General features: G+C 45.3%; 1 protein-coding gene across 1 annotated transcript; it reads left to right on the top strand.

Annotated features, from left to right (window-relative positions):
* Positions 1 to 7756: 7756 nt before the first annotated feature.
* On the top strand, positions 7757 to 8698 carry tcima (transcriptional and immune response regulator a). The gene has a single exon (XM_076992251.1). The coding sequence runs from the start codon at positions 7838 to 7840 to the stop codon at positions 8138 to 8140; it is 303 nt and encodes a 100-aa protein (XP_076848366.1). The 5' UTR covers positions 7757 to 7837; the 3' UTR covers positions 8141 to 8698.
* Positions 8699 to 16494: the final 7796 nt, after the last annotated feature.

Raw genomic sequence — 16494 nt, 5'->3', positions numbered from 1 at the left:
TTCAACTTCATCGTCATCGTCCTCTATGGTGAAATCGGACCATTTTCCAGTTTGTACAATGCGTCCTAGAACTACACAAAGTTCAGGTTCGCTTTAGACCTTTGTACTGGCTGTCATTTGTTCAATATCAAAACAAGCTGTTTTCTTCACCCCCCCCCAAAAAAAAAAGGACGTCCCTCGTTCTCATGAATCTGTCTCGGCACAACAAGGCAGCGGTTCCGTAAACACCACGAACCAGTCTGCACCCGGGCAAAGGAAGCTGATATGTGCAGACACAGCGCAGAATGTCTCACCACTCAACAAAGCAAAAAAAAAAGACCAAAATCTTTAAGACCACGAACTTGATGTGTGCTGACAGCTGATCACACGCATGAGATACAGAAGCAGCAGGTCTTTGGTCTAGACACGGTGAGACAAGGGAACTGAGTGCTGGAAAAGGTTACCAATGTTTACCAAAATGTACCTATAGCTATATAGCATATGCTGTAGCATTTCTCTTTTCAAGCTCAGAGGTTAAGGTCCTCAACTAGTAATTAGACGTTTGTCTGCTAAGTTCACTTTTCTGCTCCTGAGCAAGGGCCTTAATTCTCAATTGCTCAAGTTGTGTTCAGTCATAATTGTAGGTAGTTTTGGATAAAAGCCCTCAGCTGTGTCCGTAATGTTTCACAACAGCTTGCTGAACACTCTTATCTGTTTCGTCCCTGACATCCTAAGAGATGCTCGCAAACCTTCTTTTCCCGTTCCTGGCGGAGGAATAATCAGCCAAGCTTCACGGACGTCATCTCAGCAGAAACACAGTTCAGTTTCCAGGGGCCGTGGCAGCTACGTCCGTGTTTAACGTGGCCATGACACGGCAGGCGTCAGAGGCTGAGGCAGGGGCGATTTTAGGATCTGGTCTTTAGGGGTGCCCAGCCCCCAGTGCTCACAGAGGCACAATACCAAAGTATTGCGCAGGTGCAGAGCAAGGTTTTTGCATAATATAATATTTAAAAAATGTGTTGAGCCAGGGGGTGCTGAGCAACTTCACGGTGGTGCTCTAGCACCACTAAAAATACCCTAGCCTCGCCCCTGGGCTGAGGTATTGTGAATGCCGCTCGTGAAAAATCCACTAATGTGAAAACTAATGGCGCTTAGTGTCGCTTTTTTGCTAATTTCCATGAAAATGGGCTATGTTGGGTCAGTTTTCTCCCCTCAGTGGCCAGTTGGATGCGCTCGACATTGAGCGTTCGTTAAAGGCTGGTGATGAGCTGGTCTAACACGTGGTTCTGGTCTAATCCGTGGTTCTGGTCTAACACGTGGTTCTGGTCTAATCCGTGGTTCTGCTCAAACCCGTGGTATCTTTCTGTGCTATAGCTGCTGACTCTTCTATATGGTTGAGTGTACTGGAGATGCAGGAGCTAACACACTGAATGCGCCTGCTGGTGAACTATCACATAAATACAACTGGAGACTCTTCACGTGTGTGTAACCGTCCTGTATTAGAGTCACGAGACGGAGATTCCACATACAGCTCCCAAAGTTTTGTTTTGTTATTATTTGATACAGTACATGCCGGCTAGTACAACTAGGTGGGAACCCTTGTATGTGTGTGTGTTTGTGTGTGTGTGTGAGAGAGAGAGAGAGAGAGAGAGAGAGAGAGAGACAGACAGAGAGAGAGAGGGTTTCTGCTGCAGCCGGTTTGAGCTGGTTTATCTGTACTTCAGCCTGGGTGCCCTCAGTGGGTGTGTAATAATGGCTCACTCAATCCACTCACTGACCTTTCTAGTGTGTGTGTGTGTGTGTGTGTGTGTGTGTGTGTGTGTGTGTGTGTGTGTGTGTGTGTGTGTGTGTGTGTGGTTGGGTGCAAGTGTGTGATTGTATGCGTGCGTAGGGGGCAACATAATATATCCACTCTCTTCTGATCAAGGTCCAGTGAGGACCCGGGAGGAAGTGGCTATTCGCACAACGCCGAGAAAGAGGATTACGCATGTTATTCACTCCCGACGTTCGTCATGGTGACCAAAACAAGACGAACAACAAAACAGATCAAAAAGAGGATGATCACATCCTCGTATCATGACTTCTCGGAGGTGATTCGTGTTTATTATGGCTCTCTTTGACTCACTGCTCACAGGCATCTCCCTAATCGCTGTGTTATAGATCCAGTCAGCGTTGAGGTCTCCTCATGACTTTCTGAGGTTTACCAAAGAACAGCTTTACTAAACATTTACCCTGATCAAAAGCAAATGTGCCGTGGAGCTCGGTTAATAGATGAAGGCGGGGGCCCGGAGGCACTTCTGGTTTCCCAGAACAGATACGGCTTTACCGGACACTCGTCCACGGGCCCTTGAGCTGGAACCATGCCAGACCACTGCTGCAGAATGAGAATTATATTTCGGTTTGGATAGCGCTGACTCACTGAAGTATCTGTACTGGTAAACCTGTCCACTAGCGCGTTAGGACACTCTGCCTTTTGACCTCCATCGGACGCTCAGTCCAGACCATATTGGCCAACGCCTGGGTCAGGGTGACAATAACTGATCCCAGATCAGCAGGAAGCATTTCGGCAAGGCCCTGGTCCTGGACGTCTGTGCAGCTGCTACTGCGGCTGTTTGTGGAAAAACAGAAAGGTGCTGAGTAAATAAACGCTAACTCAGATGAACTTCTAGCTTCCTGGGCTGCTGCTCTCCCAAGGCCTGAGACTGAGCCGTGTAAGCCAGCTATGTCTCCCGGAATAGAGCTGGCATTCATACATCAGCACGGCCGAGCTTTCCTGTAAACAGCAGCATGGCAGGTGGGACTGTGACACTTAACAGCAAGTAACAGGCCTATATAGTTTTTTAATCTTGGATCGCTACACTGCATTTCCAGCTAACTGCTTTCTGTTTTTCTTGTAAAGCCGTATTTTTATGCACATTAAGGTAAAAAAAACAAACAGACAGAACAAACCCAAACTAACACACATGTGTATCTTGGCGTGGCTTCACACCAGGTAGCTGGGGCTGGTTTCCTGCTGTTTACTGCTCATCGTAAATTAACAGATGATCCGCTCACACTATTTTATGATCATTCTGAATGATTTATCATGTTAAATTTACAACACACACACACGCACACACACACACTCACACACACACACACACACACACACACACACACACACACACACACACACAGACACACACACAGACACGCACACATGCACACACACATGCACACAGACACACACACACACACACACACACACACAGACACGCACACACAGGCACACACACACGTGAGTGTAAATGTGTATATGTTGTGTTTGTGTTGTGTATGTGTATATGAATGTGTATGTGTGTTGTGAATGTGTATGTGGGTTGTGTATGTGTATATGTGTGTGCATGTGTGTTGTGAATGTGTATGTGGGTTGTGTATGAGCATGTGTTGTGTATGTGTATATGTATGTGTGTTGTGTACATGTATATATGTGTGTGTGTGTGTGTGTGTGTGTGTCTGTTTATATGTATGTGTATATGTATGTGTATGTGTATGTGTGTTGTGTTTATGTGTATGTGTGTTGTGTGTTTATATGTATGTGTATGTGTGTTGTGTATTTATATGTATGTGTATGTGTGTTGTGTGTTTATATGCATGTGTATGTGTGTTGTGTGTTTATATGCATGTGTATGTGTTTTGTGTATTTATATGCATATGTATGTGTGTTGTGTATTTATATGTATGTGTATGTGTGTTGTGTGTTTATATGTATGTGTATGTGTGTTGTGTATTTATATGTATGTGTATGTGTGTTGTGTATTTATATGTATGTTTATGTGTATGTGTGTTGTGTTTATATGTATGTGTAATGTAATACGTAATACGCAGCAATTGCACTACACAGATGTTCATAAAAGGTCAAAGTGTGAAATGGGAACCTGAATGCTACTGCTCCAGGTAAATAGCTATAGCACGTTTCCTGTAGTTATAGACATTAATGACATAAATAAGGAGAAATCAGTGATTTTGTTAATTTAGTGACAAAGTGACACGTCAACGGAACAGCTGTAAAATAATTTGAATCGCCATGAACGTTAATGCTGCATCCTTGTGTGATAGTGATTGTGATATAGTGATGGTGATATAGTGATGGTGATATAGTGATGGTGATATAGTGATAGTGATGGTGATATAGTGATAGTGATGGTGATATAGTGATAGTGATATAGTGATGGTGATATAGTGATGGTGATATAGTGATGGTGATATAGTGATAGTGATGGTGATATAGTGATAGTGATGGTGATATAGTGATTGTGATATAGTGATAGTGATATAGTGATGGTGATATAGTGATGGTGATATAGTTATAGTGATATAGTGATGGTGATATAGTGATAGTGATATAGTGATGGTGATATAGTGATGGTGATATAGTGATAGTGATTGTGATATAGTGATGGTGATATAGTGATGGTGATATAGTGATAGTGATATAGTGATGGTGATATAGTGATAGTGATATAGTGATAGTGATATAGTGATGGTGATATAGTGATAGTGATATAGAGATAGTGATATAGTGATAGTGATTGTGTGGTAGGTCATGTCTTAAATAACGAAATGACAAACTATGAACCCCACAACTTTCACCACAAGTTTATAGTACTGCATTGCACTTGTCTAATTTCACTCTGCGAAATTAACTTTGTGGTTTTCCTTATACCCCCTGCGTGCATCGTCCACTAGACGCCCCAGGGGGCACCAACAGTGCAGTAGACAGAAAGTCCAGAACCAAAACCAGGAAACTGGCTGTGACAGAACAGGTCCAGAAATCCAGACAAACCGGCTGGAATAGAGGTGAAGTAAAAACCGCTTCCGACGGTTAGTCGGGGAACTCGGAGAACTGGATGTGAAGCCGCAGTGTGATCCAAAGGTCACAGGAGGGCGAGTAAGACAGAGTCACTGACTCAGAAAGCCCGAACCGTGGGAAAACCTGAAGGCACAGGGACAGAAAGCCTAGAAGCACAGGAGCGGGTGCTGGGCCTTCAGGACTGGGAGCTGCCCTAGATCCTGACCTGACTCTTGATTTTTAGTGTTAAGACAATTCCCAACCAACAATGATGGAATGAGTCATGACTGTAGAGCGCTTCCTGGCCTCCGTGGAAGTGTATGAACAAGTCTATGATAAAGATCATATTCCAGAAGGAAATGTGTTTGGTCAATCGTGCGTCGTTTATATTGTTGCCAACGTAACATCGGGAGTGACCACAACACACTACCCGCCCCATCTTAGCTGCTGCATGCCAGCCTTCTACACGTTAGTGTTGTGCACACGGACGCCACAGCTGGGCATGAAGAGTGACAGCAGAAATTGTGTGTGCATGTGTGCAGATATATGGCAGGACATAACGCTAACTTATGCTAACACTCGTTAACTCACACTAACTCACGCTAACTCACACTAACTCACGCTAACACACGTTAACTCACACTAACTCACGCTAACACACGCTAACACATGTTAACTCACACTAACTCACGCTAACACACACTAACACACGTTAACTCACACTAACTCACGCTAACACACACACACAAGCACACACACCTTTTTGTACTAGTAGGAATGTTTTGTCATTTGTCAACACAAGGGATTATTGCTAAGGAAGTGCAGACAGTGGATTTGTTTCCGTTTACAGATGTGGTATGACACACCATTAGCAACGCTGTGGATGGACACAGTGTACTCGTCCCTCCACCTACTGACCCCCCCCCCCCCCCCCCCCACCACCACCTGGGTCACCTCCAACACTCCAGAGACTCTGCAGTGGCATTTGCGTGGTAGTGAGTATTTCTATTGGCATGAGGAAGAGTGTTGCTGTTCTCAGGAGCTAATACATGTGTCAGCGCTACTGCTGAGCAGAGACTACTCCAACGTCCAAAAATATCCGTCAGCAGGCGTTTCATGACTTGAGATACAACCATCGATATAGATGCTGGACGATAGCTAACATAAATTGTGCACGGCAACACATCTATAACTGCGCCACTGACTGGTTATTAATTTGAATGGTGGACCACACAACACACTACTGACTACAGTGTCTGATTGCACACAGGTATATATTGCACATATAAGAAATAGGGACAGGCCTGCAGAACCATGACGCTGCCATCTTGAGCAGCTAAACCTTCTTCCGTCTCCGTAACTTCCTGCATATAAGGATGTGATGAGTGGCTAAACTGTAACTTCTCAGAACTACACAGAACTTCTCAGAACTTCTTGCACAGAGGTATGTGGTTGCAGATGCCTGATTGACAGTGGCAGAGTGCTCTCTCTGTTCCCAGTTATTCCATATATGGAGCCATTTCTTACTATTTTCTGCGCATTGTTACGGGAAGTGGGTGATATTGCTGTTTATACATCCAGAAGATGATGAGTTATCACTATTTCGTAATATATTTTAAGAATTTTGTCCTCCATCTGTCAAGCGTCACCAGTAGGGATGCTGATTTAGGGTCAGATTTTATGAAGGCTCCACTGGATCTGGCTGAGAGTGTGAGAGAGGACGCTGTCTCCTCTGAGTCGACGTGACCCATGACCCTTTGTTAAAGTTCGTGGTCTCGTTGTTAATTGCCGAACTATTAGGTCAGTTTAGCCGGGCATCAGAAGAGATGTGTCAGATGCTCCAGCCCCAACAGGGGGGAGGGGTGCAGGGTGCCCCGGGCTGCATGGGGACAGGCAGTGACATCTTTCCCACAAGCCCCCACTGTCTGTTCCCGCGCTTCCGTCGAGCTGCCAGCCTGTTGTGGAGAGACACTCAGCCGGGCGGCAGGGAGGGGGGCGAGACACACTCACATTCCTCCACCCGACAATGGACCACTTTCCCGGGTCTCCGCCGGGCCAAGTGGCAGCTATGGACCTCCCCGTGTGACATGTCCAGCGTTTGACTTACGCTGTTGTTCTCACTCTGTGGTCCATCAAATGTTTAGATTGGGAGATACTGATAAAGAGAGCACAGCTTCCAAACTCCTGCAGACGGAGCGCGGTGTGTAACGGGATGGCCAGAGGTATGTGTGCTCAGGAAGGGGACGCCAGATTTGTTTACCTTCCCTGATGTGGCCGCGGTGAATAGCTGCTCGGTTATCTACGCAGACATCGGCAGAGGCAGGAGCTAAGCGATTCATCTTCAATAAACAGCCCTTTCTCTGTGCTAGAATCGCCACTGGGTGACATTTATAGCACACAGTGTTACGGGAATGCTTTCATGGGGAGAGGTGGGAGGTGGGGGTTACTAATTTTATCCTGACCTTTGACCAGATTAATATATGGACAAATTATAGACAGAATGTCTACTGATTTAGAAGCATTTTTAATTTCCTCACACCACAGCGATTTATAAAGCCCCCGATCGAAGCAATAAACTAAACATGTTTTAATGCAACAACATTCAGTAAAAACACCAATAAAATGTCATTGCATTAAAATAATTGAAGTAGTATAGAATTTAATATCACGATAGCTTGCATTAACTTTGAACAAACTATTGAATCTGTCAGAAAATATGCAACTCATCCATCAGCTTTATGCTGCCGGGGTTTTGTTTTCATTTCATACTTTTGGTATGTCATTGCACTTTTTTTTTAGTATTTACAGTTGAATCTGCATTACTGGGCGCGCTCCACGCCGCCGGCTACAGCATATCCGCTGAGAAAAGAGGCGTGTCCTCCGCGCAGTGACGTTACGAGTGGGCCTCGCGCCCCGCTCGCGCCAGCCCTTTAAATTGCGCAAGCGGCACCGTGAGCGCTTCAGTCCCGCTACGAGCACCAAGCAGCGCAACCTCGACCACGAGAGAAACCAGAGAAGAGCCTGAAGATGTCGACGTACGTGAGCTCCGAATGTCGCCGGGTCTGCCCGTCCGTGTACGGCAGCAGGTTCGACACGGCGCACCGCAAACGGGCCGCGGCCAACATCTTCGAGAACGTCAACCAGGACGCGCTGATGAGGCTCTTCCAGAAGACCGGAGACATGAAGGCGGAGGAGCGCGTGAGGAGCATCTTCTCCTTCTCCAACGACCCCGAGGAGACCGCACGAGCACTGATGGCGCTCAAACAGCGGAAGAAGGACAAATTCCTGCAGATCGCAGGCGCGGTGCGGCGGTTCCTCAAACTGCGTTGAAGAGTTTCACCCGGTTCTGGTGAGAGTTACTGACATGTCACTGGGATGTTTGAGACCCACCTGCAGCGACACGGTCGGATACCGACCCATTCTACAGAGATGGTCACGAACATGAAGGAAATTCCCAGGAAGAGACACGAGCTGTGCAGAACCGAGCTGTGCAGAACCGAGCTGTGCAGACACGAGCTGTGCAGACGGACGTGTAGCGCGTCTCGCGCATGAAGAGGAGCAGAAAGACCTGCAGTTCGGGTCGCAAAGAGGCACGCGGTGCTCTCGTGAACTGTTTTGCATTTCGCAAATGCACTTTTGAACTCATGGACTGCACCTCGTTGGTGCCTTGTTAGTGGTGTTGGCGAAGTCTGGGCTCATGTCGCCTAAATGCACCTGTGAACATTATCATGCAAGTAGTTTTCTGTTTCAAGACGGCTGCTTCAAACGCTCAAAATATATGACGACCACTGATTTGTTATAACGTCGGGATGACTTTGTCTTCCGTTTTCACACGATTGTCAAGTACCACAATAAATTGTTAACTTAAAAAAGTCATTGTCTGTCTCTCTCTTTTGCAGCACTACGTGAAACTACATGGTATGAAGTTATATTTCTGTTAAATTATTGGATTCACAAGAAGCCAATTAAAATGAAAGCTCTATTATACTGGGGGAAAAATTCATTCATTTCATTTCTCTTGAATGAAACATAATGGAACAAGGATAGCTTATTGAAATCTTCATGTACACCTGTTATCCTGCAGACCTAAATTCATCACATTATAAGGCAAAGCATTTGCATTGTAAATGCATACTGAAAAATAAACATACACCTTTCAGCAGTGAACTAATATTTTATCTGACGGGTTTAAAAAAAATGCTACAAACAGCATTTAGTTCATCACTGCCAACCACCAAATCCTGCCATGTCTATGTTGCCAGTTACATCATGGACAGGACAGATTACATCATAGACAGGACAGATTACATCATGAAAGTCTTACTCAGCAGTTGCCTCGACTACCGACCTTCCCGCCCGAGTCATCGGAGCAGTGACCTCAGGGCGTCTGGCGTATGGTGGTGTGTGTTTGCACTAGGGTGACATCATCCCTCATCCCCCGCTGTGCCTCGAGCAACCAGGGACAAACACGGCATTTGAGTGACTTCCTGAAGAAACGTTTTTAATTCATGAGATGTGTTGGCTGCTTTAGACTGTGACAAGCTGTTCAAAGTCCAAAGGTACAAGAGACAGCAGTAGACTCAGTGGACTATAAGTCTATATTCATTATAATAGAACCATTTTCATTTTCAGATTTTCAGACACTGTCTAGTCCCACATTGAAATATGTTATTAAATCCAGTTCAATATCTAGACGTAAAATGAATCACAACAATTCAGGTCAAAGTTTTCCTGGCAGTTTAAATATTTATTTAGTGACAGCAGGTTCACTGATATTGGTTTCATCCACACCTCTGCTGAGATAAGAGTGTATGGTTTCAGTACACCTGCTGGGGTAGTCCTTCCACGAATCATCTTGCTGTGTAGCGTAGAAGACTGGTGCGAACCAGTCTGCATGAAGGTGTGTTTGAACAGAGTGGACTCTGTCACTGCAGTTCAGAGATAAGACCTTGATATCGCTGAATTATGGAGCTTCTCATCTTCTCGGTAACGGTTTGGCTACGTTCGATGGTGGCTGGTGTCCTGCTGATAATGAGTCACCACGGGTTAGGGCATGCCACTTGGGTTCTGTCAATCTGGGAAGTGGTTTGGTGGGCAGGGGTCAAGGGCAGGTGGGTGCTAAGGGGGCGGGGTTTTTAAAAGCTCCGCCCATTAAGCTCTTTACGCTGACAGAGGCGGAGCAGCTCAGACTGGACCAGTGTATCCGAAATGTGTCACCTTACATCTGACAATACGACTGCCACTTGTTGCTCTGTCCTTGGGGGAGGTGTGGCTTACCTGGCCAATGAGGGTGGAGCATGATCACAGGTAAAATAAAGAAGAAAGACACCCTCCATTACAGTCCCTGTTCTATATCATTTCCCCTTTCACCAGTCCATCTGTCTCTATCAGGCAATAATACTCACACATGCTCCCATCAGTGAGCAGGGCACAACACACAGAACATTGTACTAATTCAAGTGTCTTCATGGGCATCCTAAACGGAAAATAAAAGCAATGGTGCAATTTCTTTTCTAAATGTTTTGAAAATCTTTCAAATGTTTTCTTTTCTAATTCTTTTCTCTCTTTCTAATCGTTTCTGCTCATTTTTCAGTATTACATTATGTAAAAAGAGAGAAACTGAATCACTTTCCCCTTTGGTAATTAAGGGGTTAAAATATTGTCCCAGAAGTAGTGAAGTCAGCGTAAATATAGTGAGACACCCCGTGTGTATGAAGCTTGGAATGTTTGTTGGTGGTTAATGATCCATTTTTAGTTCTGCGACCTGTATAAACAGTCCCCTCAGTTTTGCAGTGTGTCTTGTCTCTCCAAGAACGGTATTTATGGCCCGTCTTCCCATGTAAGGGCATGCTGCTGTTTGACTGCTGGAACAGCGGGGAGGTCCAGGGACCGCGGCCGCCGTCTCCCTGCCGCTGTGATACGCGTGTCTCGGGCTTGTCCTCTCTCTCCCAGCCATTTCCTGCCTTTTGCTGTGCTCGGGTCAACTGGCTTTGAAGTCAACAGACAGTGCGGCAGCATTGTGTGTGTGTGTGTGTGTGTGTGTGTGTGTGCTAGCGTTAGGAGAGAAGCCGAGTGCTGATGGATAGTTGCACTTCTCTGTTGAGAGGGACTCGCCCTCAATTCCAGCCTGAACTGGTTACAAGGACACACCATGCCATAGAGGAACTGAGATACAATCCTTCGGGTCTGAGTTGGGAGGAAATGAGAGGGAGATTGAGAGAGAGATACAGAGAGAGAGAAGAGAGAGAGAGAATGCTACTGTCATCAGCAGTGACTTGTGGCCGATTGTATTAATCCTGTAGTCACTTTTTGCCTAGACACTGTTTTATAAAAAGCTGATGTTGTGTGGTCAGTGTCTTGAGAGGTCGAGCTCAAGGCAAAGATTAACGGAAACGGTGGCTCAAAACACTTTGTCATCGAAGTGTTACTGGTGGTGAAAGATGGCGAGGTCACCTGCATTATTCTGCTCACTAGTCACGCCAAAAATTCAGACCTGCAGGGTTAAAGTTTTCTTCTCAGACGACGAAACATTGTTGCTATCAGCTCTACTAGTTCCCGTCCTTCGTGGCACGAGGCAGACGCCTGGCCCAAAGACCTCCGGCCCAAGGGTATGATGCTGACAGGCTCTCTCCTGTGGGAGATACCAGTGCTTTATCAGTGTTTACATCCCTTAAAGTGGAGAGTTCGTAAAAGAACACATATTCACAGAGGAAACATCCCGTTCTCTGAAAGAACGGAATCTGCTACGTTACTCCTTCCTTGGCCTGAAAGGGGCAAATCAACGATTGTGGAATGTCTGCATGTGAAAAATTCCTTCTCTACTTTTCCGAGCAATCAGAAGTGTTTTCCCAACTCTCAAAACCCAAACAAAACTAAAACCAAAACCAGGTGTCAGTCCCTTTGACCTGTCTCCTAGCAGCTAGTGAGTGTATCACAACATCAGGACCAGCTGTGGTCCAGTATAAGTCCAGACAGGCAGCTCAGCACAGAACACAGCACCTGTGCTTGACTGTTTTTCCAGCCATTGACCACTGGTGTGTTGAAGAGCCACAGGTCGGAGGTCAGCTCTGCAGCAATCACAGCAGACCAGAAATCTGCCTCCAAGCAGGAAAGATGGGAATTCGGGGAATCCAGGCACTGAGAGTGGTGGACGCACGCATTTTCCTTAATGCACTTTGGTTTGATCCGCTACACTTCCCAAAAGACCCTTTTCCTAAAAGCTCTTCCAGCACAAATGCACACGTATGTTCAGACACAGCTGTCTGGAATCCCCCACGCTACGTGCATGCCCTGTGTCTCCAAACAATGAATTTGGAGCACTGAGACTCAGAACAAATTCTTGGACCAATAGGACACATTCTTATTTTGTTACTCACTTGCCTTGTGCCACCAGCGGACAGACACGTTGACGATGAGAGGCCGACTGATTGCTGTGGATGAATCAGCCCATTGTGTGGACGTTCGTGTGCGTTCATGATGTGCATCGGTGCACTGTGTTGGAGCTGACCCCTGTCACCACGGCGATTGCCCACTGGTTCATGGTGGCGACGTTCTGACGCATAATTTGCATACTTAGCAAAATATTTGTGGCATTGCAGTGGGCCAAGGTTGTCCCCGAGAGCTTCCCAGATGACGTTGTTTGGCCAAACATGCCTGTAAGAATGAAAGTGTGTGGAAAAGGTGTAAAAAAGGTCACCAAATAGAGCCAGTCTTTAGTAAAAAAACTGTGATGTGAAGTTTGAAAGCAAAAGGGGTCATGAACTGTTCGTCTAAATAAAATAAAAGCCACTCAGTTCATTACCTTGGCTGATCATATTCTGCTCAATTAAATTCTTTCTTACGCACTTTGAAGTTTCTGGAAACGACACCTATTCATGTGCTTACGTACTTACGTATTTTTCTGTGCATCTTGCATTAACTGTATTCTTAAAACCTAATAAAATTTAATTAACAGAGCTTTCCTCTGAGACTCCCTGTAGGAAGAGAAATGCAATGTCTGGCGCCTTGTAACCTGTGTCGCTGTCCTGTGTGTGTGTGTGTGTGTGTGTGTGTGTGTGTGTGTGTTTAGGGCTGACTGTTGTCTGAGCAGCGTTGCGAAACGCCCAAGCCCCTGTACAAGCGTCCTGACCGTCTCCCTGCACTACCGTTGGCCTATCTCCATTGTTCTGGCCTCTGTTCTGCCTGTGCTGTCCAGGAGAAGCGTCTTCCTGTGCGTCTCCTGAAGCCCCCCGTCTGGGTGTGCTGGCAGACTCTCTGTCTCAGCGCCATCCCAGCGGCCGGCCTCCCCATTGTTCTCTCTCTTCTCGGCCCAATCCCACCCTAGCCCCCCCAACGCCCCTGACCCACCATGTCCACAGGTGCTGGGGAGGTCCAGGCCAGAGGAGGAAACCCTCCCAATTGTTGTACAATGGACCAGGTCAGCCACCTATTTATATATCCATTTCTCTCCCAGTTTATTTATTCCCTGCGGTGTTTCTGCAGAACCGTCTGATTGTGAACAAAAGCGGTTGATTCCCGAATAAGGGTAATATTTGCCTCTTTGTGATAACGAATAACTGGTGGCAATTGTTTTTTGCAGCCTTGTGAACATACTGCATTATCCTTGTGGAAGTGTACACACACACACACACACACACACACACACACACACACACACACACACACACACACACTAGCGCAAAAAAACTCCGAATTAGAAAGGACTAAATGATTCTAGAATGATCTCATCTTCCATTGTCTAATGCTTGTGTTGTCTTATCACGAATCATCAACTGTTCAGGGAGGGCTATTGTGATGTCATAGCTCTGATGTAATAGGTCTTGATAATGGTGCTCATTTGCAAATGCTGACCCTGCAACAGGTTGGACCAGTGCCCTACTGTAAGGTGAACACTTTGTAAGGTCCAAAGTTTCCATCTGTTGCGAAGTCTATACGAAACTAGGGTGTTTCCCAATGTAATCATTCACATAACAGAAGTTGAAAGGATCCAATTCAAACTATCGATTCAAACCATTTGACTAAACTATGCAAATTGTATTTCATATCGTCTATGGGAGAGAAAGAGAAATGGAGACCCTATGCTAAGAGCATTTGTATTTGTCATCTTAGAGGTCAGGGTGAAGTATCCCCCATGACAGCAGCACACAGGCGGTGTAGTCCTGTGGTAAATTGATCTCCTCCAAATGCCACCTGACACACTCGATGTCTACATTTCTGCCGAGTGTGGACTCACGTTACCTCTGCAGAACCACTACCCAACTTCATGTCCTGAGCTCAACCGAGTTTGATAACAACAGAGAATAACATCATTAACAGAAATCCAATACCAGACCACGAACCGAACCGAATGATGGTGGAGTTGGGACGGTCGTCCCAGAATAACCGATACCAGATCATGAGAAGAGCATAAACTGTGAAAAATCTTGATTACATTGATCCATTGTCAGTTGTGAAAACCAACTGTGAATCAGATACAGTTCAAACGTGACCCTGGCCTATGAATCCAGGAATCTGAGTTCAGATCTTGACAGAACATATTGATTCTTTAGTGTTGATTTCAGCTCTCTCTGTGAACATCCCCAGCGTGAGACTAATAAAGATAATACATCTTATGTTAATGTTTATTGCCGTGGAATATTACATCATAAATCCAAAGTGGCAGATGTTTAAGGACATGATCTTTTGACCTCTAGAATGTCCATACAAACATAAACGTATTAACTATGTTGTTGGGAATATTTTCAGCAAAGTTTCAGATCAGAACTTCAGATCTGCACTTTCTATGAGTCTACAACTGGACACTGGCTAGATGTTGTTCTAGAGGACCCAATATATCAGTTGGGTAGATCAATATTGTGATATGTAACCTCTCAGTACTTAATAAAATGAATTATCGATGAATATACAGGACTGTCTCAGAAAATTAGAATATTGTGATAAAGTGCTTTATTTTCCGTAATGCAATAAAAAAAAATGAAATGTCATACATTGTGGATACATTACAAATCAACTGAAATATTCTTTTTGTTTCTTAACAAAAAATTCTTTTTGTTTCTTACCCTCCTGATGGAGGGTGTCAATGATGGTCCTCTGGACAGCAGTCAGATCAGCAGTCTTCCCCATACTTGAGATTTAGTTTTCTGAACCAAGCTGAGTGTTTTTCAAGGCTCAGGAAACACTTGCAGGTGTTTCGAGTTAATTAGACGATTCAAGTGATTAGTTAAATAGCCTACTAGGATACTTTTTCAAGATATTCTAATATTTTGAGATAGGATTTTTGAGTTTTCTTAAGCTGTACGCCATAATCAGCTATATTAAAACAATTAAAGGCTTGCAATATTTCAGTTGATTTGTAATGTATCCACAATGTATGACATTTCATTTTTTTTAATTGCATTACGGAAAATAAAGCACTTTATCACAATATTCTAATTTTCTGAGACAGTCCTGTACAGTATATTGTGGTATATATGATACATTGCAGTATATTAATTGTGTGCGTCTGTGTATGAATGTTTGTGTGTGTGTGTTTTGTGTTGAGTGTGTGTGCAGTTGTATATCTGTGTGTGTAGAAGTGTGTGTGCATGTTCCTGTGTGTGTACATGTGTATGTGGGCATGCATGTGTGCACAGACTTGTATGTTCTTCTGAGTGTGTGTGTGTGTGTGTGTGTGTGTGTGTGTGTGTGTGTGTGTGTGTGTGTGTGTGTGTGTGTGTGTGTGTTTAGTACAGCTCTTTTTGTAGAAGTCTCCCAAGAAGAACTGTTGAGAAGTTGATCAAAGCACTACTCTCCACATGCTGCTGTAAGCAGGAGTCACTCTCTCCTCCCCTGAGCGTTATGCTTTTCTCCCTGAGACACACAGTCATGACTGACACAATGCGTGTTGGCTCCAGGAGACCCCGCCCCCACCTGTCACACGCCCGTCCATCATCTCCTGGAGAGAGTTCCAGAAAGGAAACAGGAAGTGGTGAAGGATGTATTGCTCAACGCTGCTAGACGTCTGTCAGCGGGGGCGCTAGGAGGCCATGAGCGGGGGAGAACATTGAGACCAGGAGGACAGAGATGCCCGTTCACCGCCACCTTTCCTGCCACGACCTACGGCCGTGCGCACGCACTGCAAAGCACCCCGCATTTCCGCTGAGCCACCCTGACGCCATCGTCATCATCACCATCACTACCAGCGTCACCGGGACAGTGCCGCACAGCTGTACCCTGATGATCAACGCCTCTTCTGTTAGATGCTGTCCCACTGAAATGCCAGGATGTTGCCGAGGTGTGTTACGTCAGTAAAATAATTACGCCGCGTTTCGTCGGACTAATCTTTCTGCGGGAAGGGAGGAAATGTTTGTGCTTTTCTCTGTTTTCCGCATTCCCCCACCTCTCCCCTCTCACATCTCACCTCTCACCTTTCACCTCTCCCCTCTCTCCTCTCACATCTCACCTTTCACCTCTCCCCTCTCACATCTCTCCTCTCACCTCTCACCTTTCACCTTTCACATCTCTCCTCTCCCCTAGGAATTTCACAATTTTCACACTAAGAATTTCAAATCAATAAATAAAATAAAAAGAAAATAAGAGCTAAAATATTTCTAAATATGTAATAATCAATAATCATCTGTATTGTCCTCACTGGTTGTCCCTCAGGTGGTTGACACATATGGTGTTGTGTGTGTGATCAGTTCTCT

The sequence above is a fragment of the Brachyhypopomus gauderio genome, unplaced genomic scaffold, assembly GCF_052324685.1.
Source record: "Brachyhypopomus gauderio isolate BG-103 unplaced genomic scaffold, BGAUD_0.2 sc91, whole genome shotgun sequence".
Lineage (NCBI taxonomy): Eukaryota > Metazoa > Chordata > Actinopteri > Gymnotiformes > Hypopomidae > Brachyhypopomus > Brachyhypopomus gauderio.
This window is presented reverse-complemented; position numbering and strand designations above follow the sequence as displayed.

Excerpts from the sequence above, each read along its gene's own strand:
- tcima (XM_076992251.1), top strand. The coding sequence starts at position 7,838 with ATGTCGACGTACGTGAGCTCCGAATGTCGCCGGGTCTGCCCGTCCGTG.